The sequence below is a fragment of the Gekko japonicus genome, unplaced genomic scaffold (genome assembly GCF_001447785.1).
Source record: "Gekko japonicus isolate JY-2015 unplaced genomic scaffold, Gekko_japonicus_V1.1 scaffold1448, whole genome shotgun sequence".
Taxonomy (NCBI): Eukaryota; Metazoa; Chordata; class Lepidosauria; order Squamata; family Gekkonidae; genus Gekko; species Gekko japonicus.
Window position 1 is genome coordinate 332,329 of NW_015167092.1, and position 27,082 is coordinate 359,410.

Here is a 27,082-nt window from a genome sequence, read left to right on the forward strand (position 1 = left end):
ACCAGTGCAGCAGCTGCTTCCTCATTTTAAGAAACATAATTATAAGAGAGTTCTGTGTATATTTCACTTTTACTCATGTGCCTTGCTGTACCCTTGGCTGAGCATTGAATATTAAGGGAGCACCTTGCTAAATAGATTATTGATCCTTTCTTTTGTGCCTCGCTGCCAATTACTGTTGCTTGGATAATACGTTTCCTGCAATAATGGTGTCTCTCACTGTCTCTCTTTCTCTCTCTCTCTCCTTGGCACAAGAGATAGGAAAATATGCATTATCTTATTCATGTTTAGATCCCTCTCAGGTCGCATAGTTGGAGGTGTGTGGTGGTTCTTCACACTGATCATTATTTCATCATACACCGCTAATCTTGCTGCTTTCTTGACTGTTGAGCGAATGGTCTCACCCATAGAGAGTGCAGAAGACCTCGCCAAACAAACTGAAATTGCATATGGAACTTTGGATTCTGGATCAACAAAAGAGTTCTTCAGAGTAAGTCTGCATGTCTACTTGGAGCGGGAGGGGAGGTGTCTAGATTCCTTCGCCTACATGAGAAGTGTTCAGAATGCTGACAGAATTATGTTGCATGACGGATAATCAGATTTGTGGTCTGTCGCTCCTTCAATGTTGATGTGATGGTTTTTTAACTCTGGAACCACTTGTTGGTATTTGCAATCATTTTAATTTGTGACAAATATATTTGTCTTGACACATCAGGCTCGGAAATGCCCAGAGTGGCTGTAGGAGCCAAGGTAATTAAAATAGCGTTGCTCTGCTGGTTCATTGCAAGCCACCATGCTTAAAACGAAAAGGAGCATTGATTAGCCCTAAGTCAGGGCTCTTTGTAGCAGGAGCTCCTTTGCATATTAGGCCACACACCCCTAGTGTAGCCAATCCTCCAAGAGCTTACAGAGCTCTTCTTACTGGAGCTACTGTAAGCTCTTGGAGGATTGTTTAATAATATGATAATCAGGTGCTGGATAAAACAAAATGGCTGCTATTATTTCAGCGGTTTGATCATCTGTACTCATGTTTGAAGCTCTTTTTTTCCTTATTGCTCTCAAGGTGGATGCTCTGCTGCAGAAGCATAAAAATTCCCACTTTCTCATAGCTTGAAAATAGAAAACTATGGGCACAACCCAGCCGAAATTAGGAACCATTAAGAGTATTAAATATGTGCTTAGTAGCAGTGGGGATCAACACCTCTTGCTGCAATTCTGTGCATAATCAGGTGCTGGATAAAACAAAATGGCTGCTATTATTTCAGCAGTTTGATCATCTGTACTCATGTTTGAAGCTCTTTTTTCCTTATTGCTCTCAAGGTGGATGCTCTGCTGCAGAAGCATAAAAATTCCCACTTTCTCATAGCTTGAAAATAGAAAACTATGGGCACAACCCAGCCGAAATTAGGAACCATTAAGAGTATTAAATATGTGCTTAGTAGCAGTGGGGATCAACACCTCTTGCTGCAATTCTGTGCAGATAAGAAATATGTGTCTGTGCTTATTTCTTTCTCACTTAGATCAAGGGGATTACAAAGAGCTTGATCTAGAATGGATTGTGTTCTACTTATTAAACACAGAGCCTTTGAACACCAAACATGATGCAGCCAAAACTGAGTACTCCTAGTTCCCATTGGTTGAATTTTCAATGGGAGAGTTAAACAGGTGCTTGCATCTCTCCCACTGAGCTCAACAGGAGTCAGTGTGGTTAACTGTGATGGTACTGTGCCTGTACTCACACTGTACGGTTTTCTGTTTCAAAACTGAACAGAACGTAACATGCTGAACTGGTCTAAAAACCATTGGCCTGTGTCTGCTGTGGCCACTTGTAAGCAGGTTTCCAAACAGGGTACATTTACATCCTCCCTGGCAAACTTCAACAGGGAACCAAAGATAGGGCAAAATTCACTGGCACGTTTTCCATACCGAAAGTCAGGAACTGAGATGTAGGACCCGAAGGATGTCAGGAAGCAAATCAGCCTATGTGTCACCACCCAACTCCAGCCAAAGAAAGGAACCTACAAGAAAGCAACCAGCGCAGCAAGATAATCCTCTTAGTGACACTCACAGATCTCTGAAAAATGTTCCTCTCATTCCTCTTATCTTTCATGGAATCCAAGGGTGGTTGCTTGGTGAATTCTCCAAAGCCAGTCATTATAGTATCAAATGTGTACTGCAGAAGCTTGTTTTGCAACATAGCGGTTTAAAACTGAGCTTTAGGTAACAGAATATATAGTCAATTCTGCATAACGAATTGTTTTCAATTATTTTGCGTGCAAGGCCTGCTTTTGGGGGGGTGCTTCCCCACTACCGGCCAGCTGGCCAATAGGGGAAATCCCACCCCCAAAAGACATTTTTGGGCCACTTCCAATAAAACCAGAAGTGCCCATTCCGACATGCTGCCATCATCCTGAAGTGATGTAGGTACGTCAGGGACATCTGGGGCGACGCTCTGGTATTTGGGCAAACTCTATGTTAAATTTGGCCGAATTTACCATAGAGGTTTCCAAATACCAGAGCGTCACCCCTAGACAGCCCTGATGTGCCTGTGTCACTTCCAAGTGATCATAGGACATCGGAACGGGCACTTCTAGTTTTACCCCCACCGGCCAAGTAAATCCACCTGGCAACCCTACCTCCTACTTTTGGTGATGACTCCTTTGGGTCCTGTCTTTAGAAGGCTATGGGACATCTTAGAAGAGTGTATTTTCTATGATGCATTAACAGGCTCATCACCTTCCCTTCCCCTGTAATTTAAGCACTGGCTCCCCATGTGGGTGGTGGTTCATCACTGTCATGTCCAAAGCTGTCAGCTGCACTGGGAAGTTGTGCAGACCCTATGAAATTGTCTCTGCAAGCTCCCCTATAGATGCAGCTGTCCTGTGATGCCATCTGAACCTGGAAGTGAAAGCTCATTCTTTTAGCTGTGTTAGATCACCATGTCCACACTTGGCCAGTATAAGCATGAAGTATTTGCTGTTTCACACTGTGGCACCTGATTGGCGTTGTTCTCATTGTATTACTACTTCTGCTAGCCGTAGATTCTGTCTTGTAGATTCTGCCTTGAAATAACTGTTCTATATGCAGCACTGTTCAAGTCAAGTCGGCACGTATGTGAGATGATAAGTGCTATTATCAGGACTTCAACATTGTTCCGTGAAGCTAATGGTATCAAAACATGCCTGCTTTCCCTAGTGCAATGATCAATGAACCCCAGTTCCTGATACATTGCAACCTGTTTTTGTGATGATCTCATAGCTTTGTTTTCTCTAATCTCCTTTTAATTTTCTTCAGAGATCAAAAATAGCAGTTTATGAAAAGATGTGGACATATATGAGCACAACAGACCCATCAGTGTTCGCTAGGACTACGGCTGAGGGAGTTGCTCGTGTTCGCAAATCCAAGGGCAAGTTTGCCTTCCTCCTGGAGTCCACCATGAATGAATACATTGAGCAACGAAAGCCATGTGACACCATGAAAGTGGGAGGAAATCTGGATTCGAAAGGCTATGGCGTAGCCACACCAAAGGGTTCTCCATTAAGGTGGGTGGAATAGTATAACAATATAACATGTGTTGTTATAGTATTCCACCTTCCCTGATGCCCCTGATCTAGTTCTTTTTGTGTTGTTCTGTGGACATGGTATGTTCTTTTTTTCTTTTTTCCATTTCATATTTTCGATCAACAAGGAGGTAACTGTTGCTGATAACCACGTCCATTGAATTTTTATTATTGACGTATATCTATCAAGGCCATATAAAAAGCAAACTAGTTGAACACTGCTTCTAAGTTTTTCCTAAGATATTCAAACACATCAGCTTTTTATTTTTCCCAGATCCATCACTTTGTTAATTTACTCTTACATATTTTGGCTATAGTTTCTGTGGCCAAATACCAAACAAAAATCTGTTGGCCCCACATTTATTTCATCAGGACAGTATTATGAAGCTCCCTCCCCCAATAGCTTTAACAGTCCTAAAGCTTCTTTTTATTTTTTGAAAAAAAATGTTTTTAAACCTTACCATTTTTATTTCCACCATTATCATTGTAGTACTGACATCAGAGTTAACCAATTTTAAATTAACTTTTTCAGAATTAGGAAATAAAATTATATTTTATGCACATCCATATAATATGGATATAAGGATAAAGTTATTCACATATCCACGTTATATCCATGTGACTTTCTTAGCTCAGATATCACACAAAACCGTGGTTTAATTAAATTAGCCATGGTTAGTGCGATCATCCAAATGCAGACAGTCAAATCAATGGATTCAGAATGGTGCAACTCTGGTTAGTATTTCCCTGCAGCCCTCAGTGATCACTTCCATTGACAGAATCAATAATTCATTGTAGGCTTCTTTTCATATTTATCACTTTGCTCATGAAGATGAAATCCTTTAGTTACGGAGATCACCTATATCTCATGCTGCTCATGGTTTTCCTATTATTTGCAGTTTATGTAGCTTTCTGGTGTTCAACAGGTACTTAGCAGCTCATTTTCAGCATGCATTTCATCTCCTAGGGTCATGTTGTGGCTTATCCATATCAGCAGAAATGGAAGCAAAACAGGGAGTGCTTGGTGTGCTTTTGCTTTGGACCAGTCTTGCAGGGTCACATTGCACATCAAGTGTTCCTTCATCCTTCTTTTCTGCCGATATCCAATGACGCACTGACCAAAAGTGTGGCAAGGATGAGACATTAATGACAACAGGGTCACAATAAAAGCCCTGGGTTGCCATCAGAATGGCACTGGTGTGTATCCTCCCACTCCAGTGAGCAATTTGAAGCCTTCCTGCGGCCTAAGGAGACTTCCGTCAACATAAGCAGCTGCACCCTGCAGAAAGAGCCACTTAACTTGGAGTCTCCTTAGGCTGGAGGAACTTCCTCCATCCTAAGGCCAACGTCTGCTTTGTCTTGCCCACAATTATGTTGGGGAGGAACTACAGTGTATAAGATGTCAAGGTAAGCAAACTATTGGAAAGACTGGCGTAGTGGCAATCGGTGTTATTTCTCGTGACTAGGAGAATTAATGCAATGTTTAGGGTCCTCGGTGAAACAACGCTTTCAAAAACGGGACTGTGTCCTATTGTCTGTTCTGACGACAGGTGAGAATTTCACACACACACACACACACACACACACACACACAGAGTTTGTCCTGATCCCACAGAGCCAGATTTCAGAGGGGATCAGTGAGCTACAGTGGGCAAGGGAGTGGGAATCCTGCTGTCACAGGATACAAGCCACTTGATTTTTTCTTCTTTTTTTGCAAAACCACTGTAGTCACGGTTATTCTGGCTTCATGTAAAAACAGAGTACAGTAGAATAAGACGGCATATCAAAAATATGGGGGTATTGTAAACTGCAAATTGAAAACACCACCTGAAACTACAATATGAACAAAGAAGTGGGGGACCCGTAAGTACTTGGGGGGGCATCTCATTTGTCCTTCCCCCCACTATTGCCATTTTCCCTTCCCTGAAAGCCCCCATAGCTCTCCCCTTTTTCTGCTTCCTTCTGTCCTTCCTACCCACCAGCCAACCTTCCTTTTATCTCCCCCCCCCATCTTCAGATTTCTCTCCTTCCCTCCTCTTGTCGCCTTTTCCCTGGGAGAACTCTATGCAGTTTTTCAGAGCCAGCCGCCCAGCCAGGTGCAGTTGCATGGTGTTCTGGATTACTCTCATCAAGGCCTGATTCACATATAGGCATGTACTTTAAAAACTTTAGAGAGCATTCATTTCTTAAAGGTAGAGATGCTGCTTCCATTATTTTGGAGGGCTTTAAACTCCCAGTTTTATTTTTTATTTTAGATTTCACATTTTTCTGCAAACTGTGTCCTCGCCCCCCGCCCCCAGATTTATGGAAAGTAATGTTTTGTCTGTTCATGGCCCCAGTCTTCAGATTTAAGTATCTGCAGATGGGAAGAAATTGAGAATTAGATACATTGGTGATGTGACAAGCATACAGTTGTATCCAATATTCAGTGTACCAATAATGAGTATGTGAATACACAGAAAAATAAACAGTATAAATATATGTCAAAAAGGAGTTAACACACATGCCACAGATTGTCAGCCAAACTCTGTTACAGATAGATCTTTATCCTACTGTTTCTGTGTATTCAATTTTAAAACAGTCACCCATTCAAAACAAGGAGCCAAAAAAGGTCTCTTGCCTGTGCAGTATGAGATGTAAAATAACATCAGCTCAATTGGTGGCAGTTTTAAAACTGAATAAACAGGATAACCCAGAAATGGTCTGATGAAGATCTACTCGTAACAGAGTTTGGCACGTGGCATGTCTGTTAACTCCTTTTTGATGTATTATATATTTATACATTTATACTGTTTATTTTTCTGTGCATTTACACACTCATTGGTACAATGAATATTGTTTACAATTGTATACTTGTCACAGTTGTTCATGTTGTGTTTTCAGGTAGTATTTTCAGTTTGCAGTTTACCATACACCACTCTTCTTTATATACCTACGTGTACTAGTGTACTTCGTTTTTGTATTCCTTCAGGGTGTTCCTTTTTGTTTTCTCAGCCTGGTTCTGTGGCTGGCTTCTATGTTGTTCACTTCTTTGACTATAGGTTTTTAATCTGTGGTGATCATGCCTGGAGTGTTCAGTTTCTTTAGCCAATCCTGATTTGTTTGGGCTGCTAACTGGTTCAGTAGTCTCAAGTGACACTTTGAAATTATTGTTACTGTTATTATTAAATTGTCACAGTCAGATATTTGACTGGTAGGTGGTGTTCTGCAATTCGAGATATAGCCAAGTTCTTGGGAACTGCAGAGGTATCTTTGCAGGATTCTTGCTGTTCCAAGCAACACTGTCTTCTGGAGCTGAGCCGGTACTATTTGTTCAGTGCCCAGAATGTCCAGATGTTTCTTGAGACTTCTAGGCACTGCTCCAGGAGCTCCAATGATAACTGGTATGATGGTAACCTTCTCCCAGAGGTACTCTAACTTTATTCATAGGTCTTGGTATTTCATGATCTTTTCCTGTTCTTTCATTTCTATTCTGCTGTCTCCTGGGGTTGAGTGTCAATGATCCAAACCCTATTTCTCATTTTTTCTACAATTGTAATATCAGGGATGTTATTAGTTGCTTATCTCTGGCCTTCTAATCCAATTTCATGGATGAATTCCATCTGTAGCCATTAGCATCAGATGCAGCAATAGCATCAAATCCCTTACAAGGAGGGAGCATGGTGAACCCATTACAGTTTGGGCAGCTGAAAAAGGAATGATGGCTTCAAATGAAGGCACATAAATTTTTCACCTAATTCTAACCAGTCTGGGTCTTCAAAAGGTAGGTATAAGAACCATAATAATGGCCCATGTGAGTATGTGTACTTTAAAAGTTAGCATGGTAAAGGGCCAAGACTTTCGTTGTCACATTATGGATGGGATCTAGTAAAGTATGAGCCCTTCGTGCTTCCTGGAGTAACTCCCTAAGCCTCCCAGAAGTCAGTACTGGGGAAAGAAGAACCCTTGTGGACACAGTGCCACAAGAGTGGAAGGGCTACAGTGGAGAGGGGCATATAGGGCAAAAATTTTGTTCCTTCCTCTTTTATCAGTGGAAAGTTTTCTCCACCATGCTTCTTTGCTGATGGAAGAAGGAGTTGTGGGACAGTATTGGCCTGTTTTTCCTCTTTGCTGCAGCCATCTCCCCTCAGTGTCTTGTGATTTTGGGGGGTCCAAAGCACCATGAGTAAAGTTCAACATGAGGAACAGAACTTTGCAGCTTCCCTTCTCTTGCTGCAGACCGCTGTATCCCCCCCAGGGGTCAGGGGACCTCCAGTGTCGAGAGCAATGTTGGGAGAGAGTGAATTGGCAAAAAGGAAACAATCTACCAGCAGAAAAGACATTTAGATCCACACTGTAGGTTTTGTGTTAGAAGCGGGAAAATCACAAACATTTTCAGCACTTTCAGGGCAAACCAGAAATGGGCGCAAATGCACTTTGGCCATTCCTAGATAATGGCAGAGAATTCCTTGCCTCGGTCTCTCCCTTGTACTCTAATGTGAAGAAGAAAAAGAAAAGTGCAGCTTCACTGGATTGGATGACACAAGATTTGCACTGAGAATGTTGTGTCTAAAAGATCCCCAAAACACATCGATCTAGTTAGAAAATGACAATTATGCTGTATAACTCTTCTAATTTGACTAATGTATGTGCGGCGAAGAACCTTTCTTTTTAAAAAAAGATTTTTGATATTTGTTTGAGGGCAACTAAGTTTTGAGCAGTTGCCGTTCTCTTGGTGACATGCAGCAACATTTCTCAGTAAGACTTCAAAGGGACCAGTACCTGATATATATTTTGTTTCAGGATGCCGAGGCTTTAATGTTATTCCCAGCACTTTGTTGCCAGCCTTTAGGGGATATCCATAATTCAACAAAGCTTCTTTTAGCAACGACTGGGAAGTTCTTAGAATTGTTTCATAGGTGCAGCTTCCTTAGGGATTAAAGGAAGGCTGGTCCTCTTTGTCTGTTATGTGCGTTTCTTATCTGTTGCTCTTGTTTTTGAAGAACAGAAACCCGGGCTAGGCTTAGCAGCACAGGGGCCTGCATCATGCCTAGTACTGCCTTCATACCCTGGGGAAAAAGAAGAGAGACAATCCGATAGACTTAACCGTGACACTAGTTCATTAGAAGAGCCACAAATAGATTTCTCATCTTGAATGAACAGAGTATAAGTTAGGCCAGGATGGGCTTCTTTGTTTGTTCCAGGAGGCTTGCCAAACTGCAGGCAGGGCCAGCGGTTCTCCCAGAATTAGAACCGATCTCCAGGCTACAGAGATCAGTTTCCTTGGAGGAAATGGCAGCTTTGTAGGGTAGACTCTATGACATCGCATCCACACTGAGCTCTCCCCTCCCCAAACGCCACACTTCCCAGGCTCTGTCCCAAAATCTCCAGGAATTTCCCAACCAAAGCTGGCAACCCCAGCTTGGCCCTGCTGTGCTGGCAGTCACTTCATCTGTGTTAGATTTTTATTTTTATTTTTTAAAAAATAAGTTTCCTCTATCCTGTCACTCTACTAAACAACATTTGGAGCCTTCCTCCAGTCTAAGGAGCTTTCTGCCAACTCAGGAATCACTGCCCAGTATTTCCTTTGTTGTTCTTAACACCGTACATCCATGCACAGGAGGGTGCCCATGTCCCTTTTGTGCATGAGCTACCAAATTCAAATTTGTGTTTGCTCCCCATCTTCTTCCTTCAGATGCCAGTTTGGTGTAGTGGTTAAGTGTGCGGACTCTAATCTGGGAGCTCCTCCTCCTCCTCCTCCTCCTCCTCCTCCTCTTCTTCTTCTTCTTCTGATGCTCATAGTAAAACATTCCTTCATTCCGAACCTCCTGTCTGTCTTACGTTCCTAAAGCATTTCTCTTCCATGTTCAAGCCAAATCAGCTAAATCAAAGCAGTTAAGGGGAGAAAGGCCAGATTATATGTAATGATGTTTGATGAGGCCTTCCTACATCTTTTTTTTTATTTGAAAGAAAGCAGGAGGATAGCTGTATTTCTTTCTGTGGTAGAGCTAATAGCAATGGGAGAAGGATGTAAGAAAACAGCATGGGGGAAGAGGGTAAACACCCCATCTCCCCCCAGGCCACTAGCCTAATCTTATTCAGAGTACACACATGTAGTCCAAAAGTTTCTTTTGTATCAAAATCATGGAAAACCAGTCTTCTGCACAGAAAGTCATTTGGTCATAACAATCAATGAGCACAGCAAAGGAAACACCATTTTACTATAACCATTTAGAAAAATTTAGTCCAGGTTAAACATTAATGAAACCTCACACTCCAAAATAAATTGTTCAGTTCAGAGTTTAAATGAAAGGTGGGTTTTCCATACCTCTAAGAACTAAATGTTATTAGTCCCTCAGTTTATGCACTTCTCTGGAAAGGAGGTTCTGTGAGGTTGGAACTACACTGTAGACGTTTGTATTTCCCACAGAGATCAAATGCAGCTCTTTGGATCTCAGAAAAGAAGCAAATATGGAGAGAAAATCATTCCTTGTGGTAGGCTAGCCCTAAATAATTTAAAAGTTCAAAACTGGCACCTTGAGTTGATACTAGACGCTAATTAACAGCTAGTGTAGATTGCTTAGGAATAGCAGCATATACTCCAGAAAGAGGTGAATTATTATATTCCACATCATGTTTATCTTTTGTGGCCACATTTACACATTACTTGAGCTGCACTGTTACTACAGCCCCTATAATCAGTCTCACATCATACAAGTAGCACACAAGACTTCCACCCATGTGTTTAGGGTGGCTTCTTTGCCATCACAATTAGGGATGGGCATGAACCGAACCTCAGTTCATGCCATCCCACCCTCACGAGCTCCCACGAACCTCCCATGAACCAACCAGGTGGGTTTGTGCGGTTCATGTCGGCAGACATGCTGGTGCCAGTGGTGGGGCCTGGAAAAGGCATTTAAAGAGACCTTGGTCTCTTTAAAACCCTTCTCCAAGCCACTTGCAAATGGTTTTTGCAAGCCATGCCACCGCCATGCTGCAGCTCACAAGTGAACTGAGAAGGCCTAACAGGCTGAAATGGATGCAAGCCATTTCAGCGGTCCCTCTCGCTCCCCCCCTCCCGGGCTTGGAAGCAGGGGGAGCAAAAGGGATTGCTGAAATGGCTTGCAAAAGCCATTTAAAGGGAACATTGCCTTTAAATGGCTTTTGCAAGCAGGCGCTGTAGCCAATGGAAGTCCAAGCAGCGAATTCACCCAGAAGTGGTGAACTCGCCTGTACTTCATTCGTGCATGGCTCCCACTTGCAAAGATCTCTCCCCCCACTTCCATTCTGCTGGCCTCGGAAAGCCACCACCAGCCCAAAAGAGGGAGGAAAGATCCACAAACCAAACTGGTTCACAAAGCAGGGGAGGTTCGTCGTGGTTTGTGGGACCTCACGAATCATGAATCGAGACGAACCTCCATTTTCCCGGTTCATGGCCATCCCTAATCACAATCTACTATAACTATATCCATATTATTAAAAAGGTTCTGGCACAAGGGAACAACCAGTTTGGGGGGGGGGGGAGTACTAAACATGTTGCGTGGTTTAACATCCAAAGTCAAGCTTTTACGTTGGCTCAGTTTAAATAGCAATATGAAACTCTGGTGTAATTAAATTGACCAAAATCAATGTGATCATCTGAATGCCAGTCACTCCACTAACTGTGGACCTGTCAAACCAGGATCTGAAACCATGGTTGGAAGAAGAACCACATTAAGATTGGTAGTGATGGGAAGTGCTGTCAAGTAGCAGCTGACCCCTTGGCATTTTCAAGGCAGTAGACAAACAGAGGTGGTTTGCCTTTGCCTGCCTCTGTGTAGTAACCTTGGACTTCCTTGGTGGTCTCCCATCCAAGTACTAACCAGGGCCAACCCTGCTTAGCTTCTGAGATCTGACGAGATCAGGCTAGCCTGGGCCATCCAGGTCAGAGCACATTTATAGTTATAAAACTATAGCTATAGTTTTGTGTGAATGCAACTTCTCTCTCCCTCTATTTGCTTCCTCCTCTACTTTCTGAGATCCAAAGAAAGCTTTACTCTGGTTTGTTACCTCACACTACCCTCCCAGATGGCAGAGAGAAAGCTACAAGACCTGCATTGAGGCAAACCAGAATTCCAGTGAACATCTGAATGGTCCATGGTTTTACAAACCCTAAATAGATAAGCTAAACTAAGGTTTCAAGTTTTGTCTGGCCTGAGCCATTCCCTATCACTTATGTTAATGACAGAGCAGCAATGAAATATCCTTCACCATTTATGCTAATGTAGGCCAAATTCTAGATGGACCTCAGCATTTTCTAGACTGATTCTTATTATTCAAATAATACTTAAAGTGAGATGGTAAAATGGTAGTGTATAAAATCTATCCAAGTTAAGTTGCTTCCATCTTAAAGAGTACTAGCTCTGTTTCCCGTGCCTTTGAAAGCACTTGGGCATTGTTTTGGCAAGAATAAAACGACTTCCAGGATTTTTTTAAAAAATGTCTGCTGTACAACATAGCTAAATTGCAATATTGTTCAATTACTAAAGGAACAATGTTCTTGTTTGTCTGGGGCTCTGTATAACCCACTGTTAATACCATACTCCCAAATTGCTGCAGTTCCCTGTGATCTTCTGCCTGCCTCACTTAGAGACAGGGACACTGCCGGATAGCTGATTATTACAGTATCTTTGTTCCTGCCAGATTAGATCAACAGCATAACAAAACTTGATACAGGCTCAGCTTTACCAGCCAAATTTTCCATAAAGGGAACCATCTTGCAAAATAAACAAACACTTCTGCCATTCAAAAAAAAATTCAAGGACACACACTGAGAAATAAGTGATGAAGATCACCCACATTTCCCCCCTTAGTTCTACGCATTTAAAATGTTATGCATTTCCAGTGCTCAACTACTGCAGGTTTTCATGCAGCATTTTGCTTTTCAAAGCAAAGCCTTCCAGGTTTCTCTCAATATGCCAAAAAAATGTTGTCTAATGTCATTGGCCATGCTTTAGAATACTAATTATTGGGGAAGAAATAATGGGTGAGGGGTGAGAGTTTGAGTGGCTCCTGGGGGCACATGGTAGGCCACTGTTGGAAACAAAGGGCTGGACTAAAAGCAGCCTTGGTTGGTCTGATCCAGTAGGGCTCTTTTTATTTTGGTACTTTTATACCATCTTCCAGGTGCTTGAGCATGTTAATGCACTAACAGAAGCTTAAGGTAAGCTAACTGGTCAAACGATCCAGTAATCTTTCTCAAGGATTACAGCTAGGAACTTTGCAAAGAATGCAGAAACCAAGCATCGTCTTTGTGCATGCATTTTACGTTAGTCGGTGTGCTTCATTACTAATCCATTTGGGAAGAAGAAGAAGAAGAGGAGGAGGAGGAGATTGGATTTATACCCCGCCCTTCACTACCCAAAGGTGTCTCAGAGCGGCTTACAAACTCCTTTCCCTTCCCCTCCTCACAACAGACACCCTGTGAAGTAGGTGGGGCTGAGAGAGCTCTGACAGAAACTGCTCTTTTTTCAAGGACAGCTCTTATCAGAACTACGGCTTGCCCAAGGTCATCCAGCAGGTGAAAGTGGAGGAGTGGGGAATCAAACCCGGTTCTCCCAGATTAGAGTCCGCGCACTTAACCACTACACTTAACCACAACCTTAACATTTGTCATTTACTCCTCCGAGTAGTGACAAGTTCCAGGGCAGTGCCACCAGGTTTGTTTTCCATAGGGAAAAAGAGCACTGGGCTGCTGCCACACAGGAGTAATTCCCTGTTATGAACTCATTGCCACTGCAAATGCAGAGGCATTCACAGCTGCAACACCTCTGCAACTTTTCTTGCACAGATACCCTTAAAGAACGGATGGGAAAGGCACAGCTATAGTAAAATTATTGCTACCTCATTGTAGGCCAAAAAAAGAGAAAAGCTCCTATTGATGGCCTATAATTTAGTCCTTAGAAGGTTCCTGTGAAGGACAGCTTCACTAACTACCAAACTTCTGAAGAAGTGTGCATGCACACAAAAGCTTACATGCAGAATTAAACTTCGTTGGTCTGTAAAGGTGTAGGTTTGCCAGTCCCCAGTCCCGAGCGGGGTTTTCCTTGCTTTGGGGGGCTCCGATTCACTGTCAGCCAGCTGGACAGTGGGGGAAACCCCACCCCCAAACGAAATGCTGTTATGCAGCATCCCCAGCATGATGATATCACCTGGAAGTGACATCATCATGTCGGCAATATCATGTGGTGATGCTCTGGTTTTTGGGCAAACTCTATGGTTCTGAAGCTAAAAAACCACAGAGTTTTGCCCAAAAACTACAGCATCGTGTACAACATCCTGTCCACCGCCGGAACACCCTCCCAAATCCCCCCACTGTGATGGCGAGGGGACCTGGCAACCCTGTAAAGGTGCCACTGGACTCAAACTTTGTTCTACCAAACTATAAGTGATGCTGAACACGAGTTTGCTTGAGATTCCACATGTTTCTTATCCCCTCTGCTGTGCACTTGCTGCTGCAGTCATATATGCTACCATTCCTGTGTTGCATGGCCACAGGTTTTGCGATTGTGCCATGGTTGAAGAAACAATAGCAAGCTAATATAATGATAAACAAGCTGAACTTGTGGATATACTGTCAGATGTTCAGGTGATCAAGTGGACAGAAAGGACATGCCGGGAAGATGAATGAGTGAAGCTGCAGCTACATGTTAAAGGATAGTCAGGCAACACTCAAAGAAACGTGTCCAATGTCATTTATATTTTGGCTCTAAGACAGCACTGTGGGGAGGGGAAAGTGGGCACCCTGGGTTTGTGTGCCCTATTCAGGGAGTGGGCAGAAAGCCACATGGGAGTGATGAGTTGCTCTCCAAGCGGTTAAGAGTAGCTCTGTGTTCTTCCTCTCGTGCTGCTGTAAAGGTTTTCTTATCATTCTCTTGAAAGCTACCAAATAGCATCTCTCCTCTGTCTTGCAAAGTAAAAAGTGACATGTGCACACACAATGCACCTTTGCTCTGGATGAGAAAGCCACTGCACCAGCACTCTTCCCCATCTGCCTCACAGACACGCACGCACACCTCTTTGCCCTGGAAGAGAAAGGTTTGTGCTGTTGGCTCCTTCCCCCTGCATCAAAGGGACTGTTTGCCTCTTCCAGGGAAAATGGAGGTAACTTCATATTTCCCCCTTGCAGGTCAAGTAACAGTTTGGGGCCGCAGTGGTGGTTTGCTTTACGAAAACCAACAGAGGAAAGTTTCAGAGGGCAGCCATGTTGGTCTGCAGTAGAACAGCTAGATTAAAGTCCAGTACTACCAGTGCTCCCTCTAAGCTCTGGAGTCCTGTGAGCAAAAATTCTACTTTGTGAGCTGCTGGCAGTAAAGTTGTGAGTGAGCGGTTTGGCTACTGCATAAATTAGTTTGCCTCTGGAGCCATCCTTCCTGAGCTAAGACAGAAATGTGTGAGCTGGAGGCTAAAAAACTAACTCAGCTTAGAGGGAACACTAGGGACCAACAAGATTTCGGGGGTATGAGTTTTCGAGAGTCGCAACATTGACCAAAAATCTTGTTGGTCTCTAAGGTGCTACTGGACTCAGATTTAGCAGAGGAAAGGTTTCCTCACCTGAGCATTGCAGACCAATTCTGAAATGCTGTTAATTTTAGTACAAGTCATCCTTTTGTGGCTGGCTGCACCCACTGAGCCTCCATTTTGTGACGGTAGCTCCCAAGGCTCGGGGGGGGGGAATTAAGAAGTTCCCAGAAACATAAAGTCTACCCTCCCCTGCATTATTACTAAGCACAAACCCCAGTGTCTTTATCATATGTCTTTTCTTGAGGACACTGCTTCACCTGTTTTCTTTTATTTATTTATTTATTTCAGTAGGTTTTCTGACCCTATTTAGGGATTCCTAAATTTCCAGGAAACAATGGCACCTCTCAATGTTTTCTGTTACTTAGTAGTAGCTCCCATTAACCCCTTGTGACCAAATTTGTACTTCCTAGAACAGGAGGGAGGATGGGATTCTGACCTTAAAAAAAAAAGACTTGCCCTGTAAGATATTGCAATTGCAGCTGGACCAATAAGGCTAGAGCATCACTGAAAACCATTCTCACTGTTCTGCAACAACAAAAGAAATCGTTTGTGTAGCCAGCATATTAAATCCTCCTAGATGAAAATAATATAAGGGTTGCAAAGTTACCTGTTTCCAAAGCAATAATGACTGCTTGGCAAGACTCTACAAAGATGAAGACAATCACACTGCACAGTTTTGTAGTTTGGAATAAAACATCTTCGAAGACAGAAGAAAAAATACTTCAAGAGTTTTTATTTTTGAGAAACAATTTATGCCACTTTCTCATCAAATTTAGGGGCCCCAATGCAATGAACAATCAAAAACATTAAAACAAACTTTTAAAATCCATATATTTTTATATTATAAATTTGTATATATTTTGGGAGCACCAAAGTCGTCACCCACTAGTGGAAGACAATGATAGAAGGGGACTAATGAATCTCCCTAGGGAAGAAATTCCATAGTTTTGGTGCCAAGACTGAGAAGGCCCTTTTGTAGGTTGCCGCACATCTAGTATCAAATGATAGGGGGCGTCCAAAGAAGGGTACCTGAAAATAACCGTAGTGGTCAGATAGATAAGTTCGTAAGGGAGTAGAAGGTTCTTAAGATGTGCTGGCCCCAAGCCATGTAGGTTGCTTTGCCCAACTAAATGCTCCTTATGGACAACAAACACAGCAAGTGAAAAATCTGTAGGCCAGTTCACACAATATGTAGTACACATAGGGTTGCCAGGTCTGGGTTGGAAACTACCTGGAGACTTTGGGGGTGGATCCAGGAGAGGGCAGGGTATGGGGAGGGGAGGGGCCTCAGCATGGTCCAATTCCATACAGTCCACTCTTCAAAGCAGCCATTTTTCTCCAAGGGAGCTGATCTCTGTCAGCTGGAGATCAGTTGTAAAAGCGGGAGATCCCCAGGCCCCACCAGGAGGATGGCAACCCTAAGTGCACAGGTTGAATCTGGAGACCCTCATCTTGTCTAATAGATATGAGTTGCAGCCACCCTTTAGTTCCCACACATTGGGTGTTCAGTTTGGATTGGGACTGTAGGGGCTTCATCCTTGCTCCCTACTGTTTCCCCAAACTGGAACTCTCCTGGATGGCTACTGGGTCCATTAGGAAAACCCACTGTGGCTTAGGTGGCTTCTCCCTCACTCTCTCTTATTTTCATTTCCTCTTGTTTATATCACTTCAGACCTGAAATCCCTTTCTCAGATCTTTTGAACCAGAGGTACACTCTGTTTTCCTGCTCTTGTCAGTACCAACAAACTAGGCTGCTACTAGGATCCTTATTCATTTAAACTCCCCTTTTTTGGTAACAAACTAGCACGAGTGTTATCCCTGAAACCATCCTAATCTTAATTGCGGAACTACTGAGGACACAATATTTATAAAATAAATTAATAAAAACAAACTTTAAGAAATGTACTTTATTTAGAATATTCACTTGCTTCTCTTAAGCTCTGGCCTAATTTATAAATATAAATAAATATAGATATAAATCAAAGGAAAATTTATAAAAGACACAACCCCTCCTAATCCTGTCGGTACTGGGTTCTAGATTTAGCCAAGCCTGAACTCTCCCTAGAAGCTAAAATGACTAAACTGAGGCATATTGTACTGTGGTCATATTATGAAAAGACAAGAGTCACTGGAAAAGATAATAATGCTAGGGAAAGTGGAAGATCCAAAACTGACTCAGTCAAGGAAGCCACAGCCCTCAATTTGCAGGACCAGAGCAAGCCTGTTAATGCTAGGACATTTTGGAGGGCATGAATTCATAGGGTCGCCATTAGTTGGAAGCATGGCTCTCCACCCCCCCCCCCCTTTTTTTTTTTTAAAAAAGGGGGGGGGCCCCCACAAGAAAAAAAATCTGGAACTCTGTTCCAGTGCATTCCCCCAGAAAAAAGCCCTAGAACTTGGAAATGACTTGACAGCACTTAACACACACAAACACAATCCTTTCAGTAGTATCTCCCTCTCCTATTTCACTTTACAAATCCCTAACTATCTAGCCTAGCCCTTCCTATAATAATCTTCCTTTCCAAAGCCTCTACATTGTTCTCCTCCTGGAGAGCCAGTTTGGTGTAGTGGTTAAGAGCATGGACTCTAATCTGGGCGAACCAGGTTTGATTACCCACGCCTCCACATGCAGCTGCTGGCATGACCTTGGGCCAGTCATAAGTTCTTTCAGAGCTGTTCTCTCAAGGGCAGTTCTCAAGAGAGCTCCATCTACCTCACAGGGTGTCTGTTGTGGGGAGGGGAGGGGAAAGGGATTGTAAGCTGCTCTGAGACTCCTTCGGGTAGTGAAGGGCGGGGTATAAATCCAATAGCCTCTCCCATATAGATCCCCTCTTGGTAACGTCCACTTTGTCCAGTCAGAACACCTCACTCCTCTCCCCCCATCACTCATACTCATTCTACCTCATACATATGCTTTCCCTCCTCCCAGCCTACCTCCTTACCTTTTAAGCCCCCCTGCCAAGAACTACATACACAATCTGCATCATTTTAGGGCATTATTTACACGTCTTACATGCATTCCTTCACACCCACTAATATCTCAGGGAACACATGAGCTTCCCTAATGGGCCAAATATTACTTCCCCAGAGTTTTTTCAGGGAAAATTGCGATGGGGGAGAGGAAAACTGAAGCCACTTCATCATGCATACTACAATCCCAAACTGACAGTGGTGCCATGCATGTGGGACTTGAGAAGAAACCACACTCATGCCTGACTGCTACACAAGGTACAGACCCCAGACCCAACCTGGGTACTAAGTGGGAAGATTCATAGCAGGAACTGCTGCCCATAGCAATAGTTAGTCCTACTGGTGAAAGCCATTCTTACTTTCCGTGGCTGTCTTACCTCCACCAAAACTATTTGTTTCAAAACTATTTGTTAATTAATTAACTAAAGCTTAGAGCAGCAAGGCCGAAGTGCTGTTGGTAGAGAATACATTCAGTTTTTGTTTCCCCAGACTAGGAGGGGTATTTGATCAGTCTAGGGTTGTCAACCCCCCCCCCGGTAGGGTGGAATTCCCCCCGCCCCAGAGGCCCGTCACCCGACGCCGGGGAATCCGGGCCCAGGGGGAACTCCGCCCCGCGTGCGCGTCACCCGGAAGTGACGTCGCACGCTGGGGGCGGGGCCACGCCATTTGAGGGGAAAACAAAGAGTTTTCCCCTCAAATGGCGTGGCCCCGCCCAGCGTATGACGTCACTTCCAGTGACGCTCCGGCGGCGCGCACGCACACACACAATCAGCTCCCGGACCGGCAGGACGCTCCCCCGCCGGTCCGGTTTCAAGATTTGGCAACCCTAGATCAGTCTCAAAATATTTGGTCAGCTGACCCATCAAATATTGTCAGTTGATGATCAAGTATTTTAAAAGTATCTTAAAAAAAGAAGAAGAATAGGAATAAAGACTACCAGTTTGATACTTGGGCCAATTTCTTGTGCTGCTTTGATATATATGTATGCTAGTAAGACAGCCAGAGGTTTAAAAGTAAGAGTCAGAATTAAGTTGGTATCCAGGGTCACTGTTTAAAGATTGGTGAGATGTGTTCTGTACAGCCTAGGCTAACAAACAGTCTTGCAGTACATTCTTAAACATTTATATCCTTCCAAGATGAATTGAAGTCAATAGGCTTAGAAGTCTGTACTCCTTTCTAGGATCCCACTGTTGCTGAATCAACCATCTTCAAAGGCAACCTCAGAGTAATTTAACCTGGATGTGATCGGAGCATGGATAACTGCCTCCAAAACTGTTGCTTTTCAAGGAAAGGCTGCGCTTGACACACCAAATGAAGCCCTTAGAAGATACTTTGCCCTGAACAGACCTGAGTTTGTAGACACAGATAGCTGCCCCAGCCAATATAGCACCCTTCTAAACAGGACTGAATGTATTCTCTACCAAGAGCACTTCGGCCTTGCTGCTCTAAGGTTCAGTTTATTAATTAACTCTCAGCCAACCCATTGCCATTTCCAGATGCTCGCTCTATGTTTAATTTCATTACTTAGCTAGTGATTCGCTCTGGCCAGTGTACTGACAGCAGCTTTAAGCACACACAAGGGTTAGGACTTTTCCAGTATGATTTGTGGCCCCAGCACCCTCCACCCCCTGCTTTGAACAGTAGGCTTCTGCACTGTAGGAATCTGCTTCTGAAAGTCTATCGTATTTCGAAAGCAGTTTCCATGGGGGAAGGGAGCTGCTGTTTAGTAAATGCAAGTCCAAGTCCTCTGGTTATACAGTCTTTTGGATTCTGGCCGCTGTTAATTCTTTATTGTATGAAGAGAAATATTCTATTTTAGCCTTGCCAGACACAGTGGAATCTGTACCATTTGCTGGATTCCCCATAAAGTTTTAATTGTTGGTGGAGACAACAGAAGGAACTGAGCAATAACAGCTGGTTCCCAATGAGAGCTCTGAAAACACAACTGTTCCCTGTCAAGATGTGTAGCCGTGTTAGTCTATCTGTAGCAGTAGAAAAGAGTCCAGTAGCACCTTAAAGACTTTAAGGTGCTACTGGACTATTACCCTTTTCTATGGGTCCCTGTCAGAATATACATTTATAACAGAATATACAAATATAACAAGGCCTAAAAATGGGTAGGAATCATGTCCTCTTGCACTCCTGAAGGCCTGCTCTTAATGTTCTGTGAATACTGATAGTGGGAAATCACTCCAAGCAAACTGCAGGAATAATAATAATGCCCACTTATTGGTCTTAGCAAATTGCTCCAAGCCCTTCAAGCATTCTGAGGGGCAGTGGAAGAATTTTTTTTTTAAATGGCATGATGATATACAGTTTTCAGCAATTCCTAGAGATTCTGAGTTTCCCCGAAAGTGATGCCAGGCCTTTCTAGGAATCTCTAAAAACTCTATGGTTTTAGCACAAAGTCTCCAGCAATTCCTAGACAGGCATGATGTCATTTCTGAGTTTTCCCCAGAAGTGGTGCCTTGCCAACCACTGCCCCCACGTCCCTGCCGCTTTGGTCTCTGACTGTTTGTCAGGCAGGGCATGGCAAGACTAAAGTGACTGGCTTGTTTAAAATATGGATGTTGGTTAAGTTCACAAGAAACACAATTGATATTAAAACTTACTGTGATTGATCTGATCACTGACACATGAATCAAACCCCTAATGTCATTGTGTGTGTTCAACAACATGTTGATCAGCTTTGGGCCTGCACAGTTTGTATCATTCAGTTTGGTAGCTGTCTGCTTGTACAGGCTTTACTGAATACATTGTGTTGTATGCCAAGAGGTCATGGTAAGGTCATGCCTTGGTAAATATGGCACATTTGCAAAATCAGAGTAGCTTTTTTAATGATGATGCAGGATGAGAGTATTGTTTAGGGAGCATTAGGTCTTCTTATGAAAAATAACTTCAATTAATCTTTGTGGTTTCTGTGCAGTCCCACATGGGACTGTATGATTGCAGGCCAGCTGCAGGGAATAGCCTCCATGGTTTTCTGAAGACGTTTCTAAGCTTGGAGTGCTCCCTCTTCCCTCTGTCTATAGAGGTCCCTTTCCTGCCCAAAGGGTCACATGACAGGCAGGGTGTCAGAACCCACAGCCAACAACGAAGTACACGCATTCAGGAACGGTACTACTTTTATTGCAGAGCTATAGATGCAGTAACATAAGCACTGTTAGGAATGGTGGCGGCCCCATGGGCATAATAGGATATAGGGTATTCGTATGCATCCCCCCCAGAGCACTAGCCAATTAGCCACCCTCCCGCGCGCAGGATAAAGCTTGGAGACCGTTAGGTAGCTAAAGCTGAGAACCAACACTCTCCCACAGCACCTAGGAGAAACCCAGACAATACAACTCCCTCCTGCACATCTGTATAGATAAGCATTTCGGCGCAAAGCAGAACAAGCACAGAAAGGAATGCATTAGCAATTAACCAGACACAGACCAAGCTCCCCAACCCCCATGGCAGCGTAACTGACACAGGGTGAGCACTCCTTCCCTCAGTTCTCTTCTTGCTGCTGTGAGGAGAAGACGTGTGTCTAAGCTGCTGCTTCATGGGGCCTCAGGAATAAAACGAGGTTTTTCCACAGAGAACAATGAAAAATTTAACCTACAAATTGGTAAGATGGCTCCATTTAAGGAGTGCAGAGTGAAAATGGCCCAAAATGATTATCATTCCTCATGCCTTCTATGTCTGGGAGAGGGGCTGGTGCTGCAATTCGCCATTGGGACTCAATGTCAAATTATTTTCACATCTGAAGAACTTGAGATGGGTATCAAGGTCCCCAGATTCCTCAGAAGATGAGGTCTTCAAGGTGCCTTCCATGGGCCCACCTGCGTCAAAAGACAAAGGGCAACTTTCCAGGTAATGCATTCGTTTCCAAGGTCTTCATCAGAGAAGGACCTATTATAACTGTATAAAACATTGATTCAATAGTTACAAAAGGTTACAAAAATAGTTTTGAATATTTATGAATATTTTCTTTTGAATATTTTAACATTTAACTAATATTTTTAAGAATTTTAAACATATTTATCAATGTTTATAAATTTTATAAACAGTGTTTTACCTACACAACTGTTTTCTTTTTAAAAGTCTGTCAAGACTAGTCAAGCAAGATTTGGAAAATCTATAACAAACAAAAGTCTAGCAGTTACTTATACAAAAACTATACAATAAACGAGCCAAAATATTCAAGCGAAATCAAAATACTTAAATAAACTTATAACAAAATCATTCACTCACCAATACTCCATATTCGTCATAAAGCATGTAGGTATCTAAGGCATATCTCAGAGTAAATGTCAGGTAAGCGTTTGTAACGTCAACGTTTCATTGTAGCTTCTGTGGGTCATGAGCTCCTAGTCTTTCTTAAAGATATATAATAATATATAACAAAAAGGTGGGGGGAATGCCTTAATGAACACCTATCTGTGCAAACTTATCTATAACAAACTAGAAAGTTCTAATGTGAAGTTAAGTCCAAAAGGATGATGATGGGGATGAATCCAGAATGCTTCCCGCTGTAGCAGTCTCTTATGAACATCAATTCTATTGTACCTATTAACATTTAGAATTTCTAAAACTAGAACTTTGAAATCTTCAAAACAGGTGAGGAGGAAAACTTAATTATCAATCTATCCTCTAAGGTTCTAACAGAGAATGAACAACACCTATTGAATTTGAGTTTGGGGTTTGTCCCCACCCCATGTTATAATCCTTTTCAAACCCAGACAGACTTATACAAATTGATTAGACTGCTAAAATTGAGATTTTTATTTGGAGAATCTACTAATACAAAAAATGACCTATTTAAAGGTAAATCACAATTTGTACCTAATATCTCTGTACCCTCTATAACGGTCTTTGAGAGAGTAGTTTTGGAAGACATCAATAAATTGGAGTATAACAAGCCTCCAAATAAACATAATCTTTCATTGCAAGTTATGTCTATTCTTTTTGTAACCTTTTGTAACTATTGAATCACTGTTTTATACAGTTATAATTGGTCCTTCTCTGATGAAGACCTTGGAAACGAATGCATTACCTGGAAAGTTCGTTAGAATAAGATTACTATTGGACCTTCTTCACTGTTTGTATTCTGTACTTTAAAGGTTGAACTTGGATAACTCTATTAAAATTTCCTTCCACTGGAAATCACAGCCAAAATAGAGGCTCTCCCATTTGAAGGTCGATACCTATTCAGTGACCAAACCAATGCAGTTTTGGATTGGATTAGGAAGAACAAGTTGACAGCCAAATCCCTGGGTATAACCCATACTTCATTGACACCTTTTAGACAAAGGTACTGCCCAAGGCATACCCAGAGGTATCCCCAATCAAGGCTCTATTGTGCACAGGACTATAGATACCAAGTCTCTCTGCCCCTCTAGCAGGGCTTCAGGCCCCCTTATACTCAGCAATCCCAACTCCAGAGGCAGGATGGACAACAGGGAAGAAAACCCTTCCAAACCCCTACGGACCAGCACTCTAGAAGTACCCCATCTGCCTGACTAGGTTCTGACCACTGGTTTTTGGACAGGTTATCCAAGTTCTTTGATAAGTGGTGCCAAGTTACTGTTGATGGTTGGGTGTTATCCATAATAAAGAGAGGTTGGGTTTGTTTTTTTTAATTTCAGATCATTGCCTCCACTTGAATACTTTCTGGCCCAATCCTGCAAACCCTCCCCCTTTTTAACACAGGAGCTCTCTATTAGCTAAAGGAGCAATTACAAAGCTTGCTCTTGAGGAATAATTGAAGGGCTTCTTTTCTAGATATTTCATCATTGACAATAAAGGCAGGGGTAAGAGGCCCATCTTAGACCTGAAATCTCTGAATAAACATTTGAATGTCCTAAAGTCCAGGATGTTATCCATACTGGAGATGATGTCCTTTATGGCTCCCAATGTTGGTTCACCACACTAGATTTAAAGGACCTGGGCCTCTATAGAAAGCAAGGGATCCAGGATCACCCCAAGACTCCTCACTCTGGGCACTGGGACCAATGGTGCTCCACCAAGCACTGGGAACCTCCCCAACTCAGGTTCAGGAATCCTGTCTTTGTTGGATTTAATTTCAGCCGCCTTCTAAGTTATATGGCTTCCACCACTGCAGTGGTCCCACATGCTTGCTTACATATGAGGTGATTGCAAAATTGGTTTATAAGGAGCTTCAGCGGCAGTTCCAAACCTCACTGGAGGAAACTATCTGTCCCAAGAGTCATGAAAAGTGTCTCCTTTGGTGGTCCATATCAGAGAACCTCCTCAATTGAATCCCTCTAGGGGTCCAGTCCCATGACGCCCAACTCTTTACTGATGCTTCACTCATAGCTTTAGGGTGCTCATTGTCAAGGACTAAAGGTGGAAGGGATGTGAACTAAGAAAGAATCCACTCCTCTCATTAACCTGTTAGAGCTGTGGGCTGTCAAACTTTCTCTCACTTCTTTTACAGAGATCTTCAGAGGAAGACATGTTCTGGTAGCAACGGACGACACCACAGCAAACTTCTACCTGAAGAAGCAGGGAGGCATGGGATCTCTCTGCCTGTGTAGAGAAGTCACATGCATTTGGCAGTGGGCTATAAGGCACACGGTGCAATTGACCACTGTTCATGTAGCAGGTCTAAGCAACACAGTAGCAAACAGCCTAAGCAGGGACACAAGCACACAACAAGAGTGGTCCTTATCAGACTGCTATCTCGCCTCAATCTTCAAGAAATGAGAGGTCCCCAAGGTAGACCTATTTGTGTCAGTAGACAACAAAAATGTCATCACTTCTTCTCCAAAGTAGCCATGGGCATAGGTTCTGTGGGGGATGCCTTCCAGTGGCAATTGCATGGCCGCCTGTTTTATATGTTTCCCCCATTGGTATCCTCCACAGGGTAATTCCCAAGATAAAGGCAGACTGGTCATCATGCATCCTTCTAGCCCCATTCTGGCCCAGACTCTGAAAGCTGGCTAGAGGGCGACACATGACATTGCCCCCAGAGGAAGATCTTCTCTACATAGAAGAAGAGAAGAAGAGATTGGATTTATACCCCGCCCTTCACTACCGAAAGGTGTCTCAGAGCGGCTTACAAACTCCTTTCCCTTCCCCTCCCCACAACATACACCCTGTGAGGTGGGTGGGGCTGAGAGAGCTCGACAGAAACTGCTCTTTTTCAAGAACAGCTCCTTATTAGAGCTACGGCTTGCCCAAGGTCATCCAGCCAGGTGCAAGTGGAGGAGTGGGGAATCAAACCCTGTTCTCCCAGATTAGAGTCCGCGCACTTAACCACTACACCAAACTGGCTCTCATAGGGCCTGTTTGCCATCCTCAGGTAGAACTGACTGCTTGGCTAATCCTACAGTAGAGGGGTTTTCACACAAGGTTGAACAGGTTATAATTGCCTCTCGCAAACCCACAACGAGAAGGTCATACAGTTATAAATGGAAAAGGTTTGTGCACTGGAGTGATAAGCATGGCCTTGATCCACAATCATGTACCTTGAGCAAAATCTTTGATTACCTATTAGAATTGCAAGAAGGGGGTCTAGCGACCTCATCTACAAAGGTTCACCTAGCTGCCATCTCTGCATTTCATGTCCCAGTTAACGGACAGTCAGTCTTCTCTGTTCTGGAATCCCAAAAGTTTCTTAAAGGTTTATTTAATATGTTTCCACTTGTTGAATCCCCAGTTCCTCTATGGAGTTTGTCCCTAGTCCTTTCAAAATTGATGTATAAACCCTCTGAACACATGGCCAGTGCTGACTTGTCTTTTGTCTCTTATAAAACTGCCTTTTTGGTAGCGATTACCTCAGCCAGAAGGATAAGCAAACTACGGGCACTGCACTGTGACCCTCCTTTTATTAAATTCCATACAGACAAGGTAGTACTCAGACCTAGTGTGGAGTTTCTCCCTCAGGTGGTATCACAATTCCACCTCAACCAAGACATCACCCTCCCAGTATTCTCCCCATCCCTGACGTCATCATCGGAACAAACACTACGTACACTAGTTATACAAACAGCACTCCTTTTTTATTCAAAAAGGACACGAAAATCCAGGAAGGATAGGAACTTGTTCCTGTGTTTCAAAGGGTCAGATAAAGGGAGAGCTGATGGAGGTGGACTCCAGAAGTGCAGTGGGAAAAGCTGTGCTACAAGCGCTTTCCCATTGATCAGCCCACACTCTTCTAGGGTAGGTGAGCTTGCTGTTCTCCCATGTGGGACCGCACAGAAGCAACACCAATGAAAATCACCTGTAACCGTTATTCATCAAGTGGCCTTCTGTGCAGGCACACATCCCTCCCTCCTTTCCCCTCTGTGGGCTGCCAAATGTGCATGGGCCTTCTCGGTGAAGGGAACTGAGGGAAGGAGTGCTCACCCTGCCTGTCACATGACCCTTTGGGCGGGAAAAGGGACCTCTATAGACAGAGGGAAGAGGAGCACTCCAGAGCCTAGAAGCTTCTTTAGAACAACTTGGAAGCTCTTCTCCATAGCTGGCCTGCAATCATGCAGTCCCACGTGTGCCTGCATAGAAGGCCACTCGATGAACAATGGTTACAGGTAAGTGCAACCCCATTTTACTATGAGGAACTCTGAGAAGACGCATGAGCGCAATGCTTGACATCAGGACAGTTTCCTGCCTTAACCGTTAATGAACACTGGGTCAGTCAGTGTCAAGGGACAGAACGGGACACCTCGCGACAGTAAGCCTGTGAAATGTTAATCTTTTGTATATTCAAAGGATGTGGCGAACAGCAAGCAGGGGTACGTGGTGGTACCTGTGGCAGACAAGGAGATAGCCCCAAGAAAATAGTATGTGCATGCACAGATGGGTTTATTTGTTTTTGTACAATTAAATGTAACAAATTGTTCAAAGACAAGTGAAAAGTTTGCTGAGCATTGGGGAGGAGGAGGAGGAGGAGATTGGATTTATACCCCGCCCTTCACTACCGAGTCTCAGAGCGGCTTACAAACTCCTTTCCCTTCCCCTCCCCACAACAGACACCCTGTGAGGTAGGTGGGGCTGAGAGAACTCTT

The 27,082-nt window shown here is 43.4% G+C and overlaps 1 protein-coding gene across 2 annotated transcripts in view; it reads left to right on the forward strand.

Moving 5' to 3' along the window:
* GRIA4 (glutamate receptor, ionotropic, AMPA 4) overlaps positions 1 to 27,082 on the forward strand; it is a 329,532-nt gene that overhangs the window by 270,613 nt on the left and 31,837 nt on the right. For both annotated transcript variants that reach the window (XM_015412885.1, XM_015412884.1), the window contains exons 12-13: positions 289 to 487; positions 3,292 to 3,539. In XM_015412885.1, the coding sequence (XP_015268371.1) occupies positions 289 to 487; positions 3,292 to 3,539 (447 nt within the window). The remainder of the gene's footprint in view (positions 1 to 288; positions 488 to 3,291; positions 3,540 to 27,082) is intronic.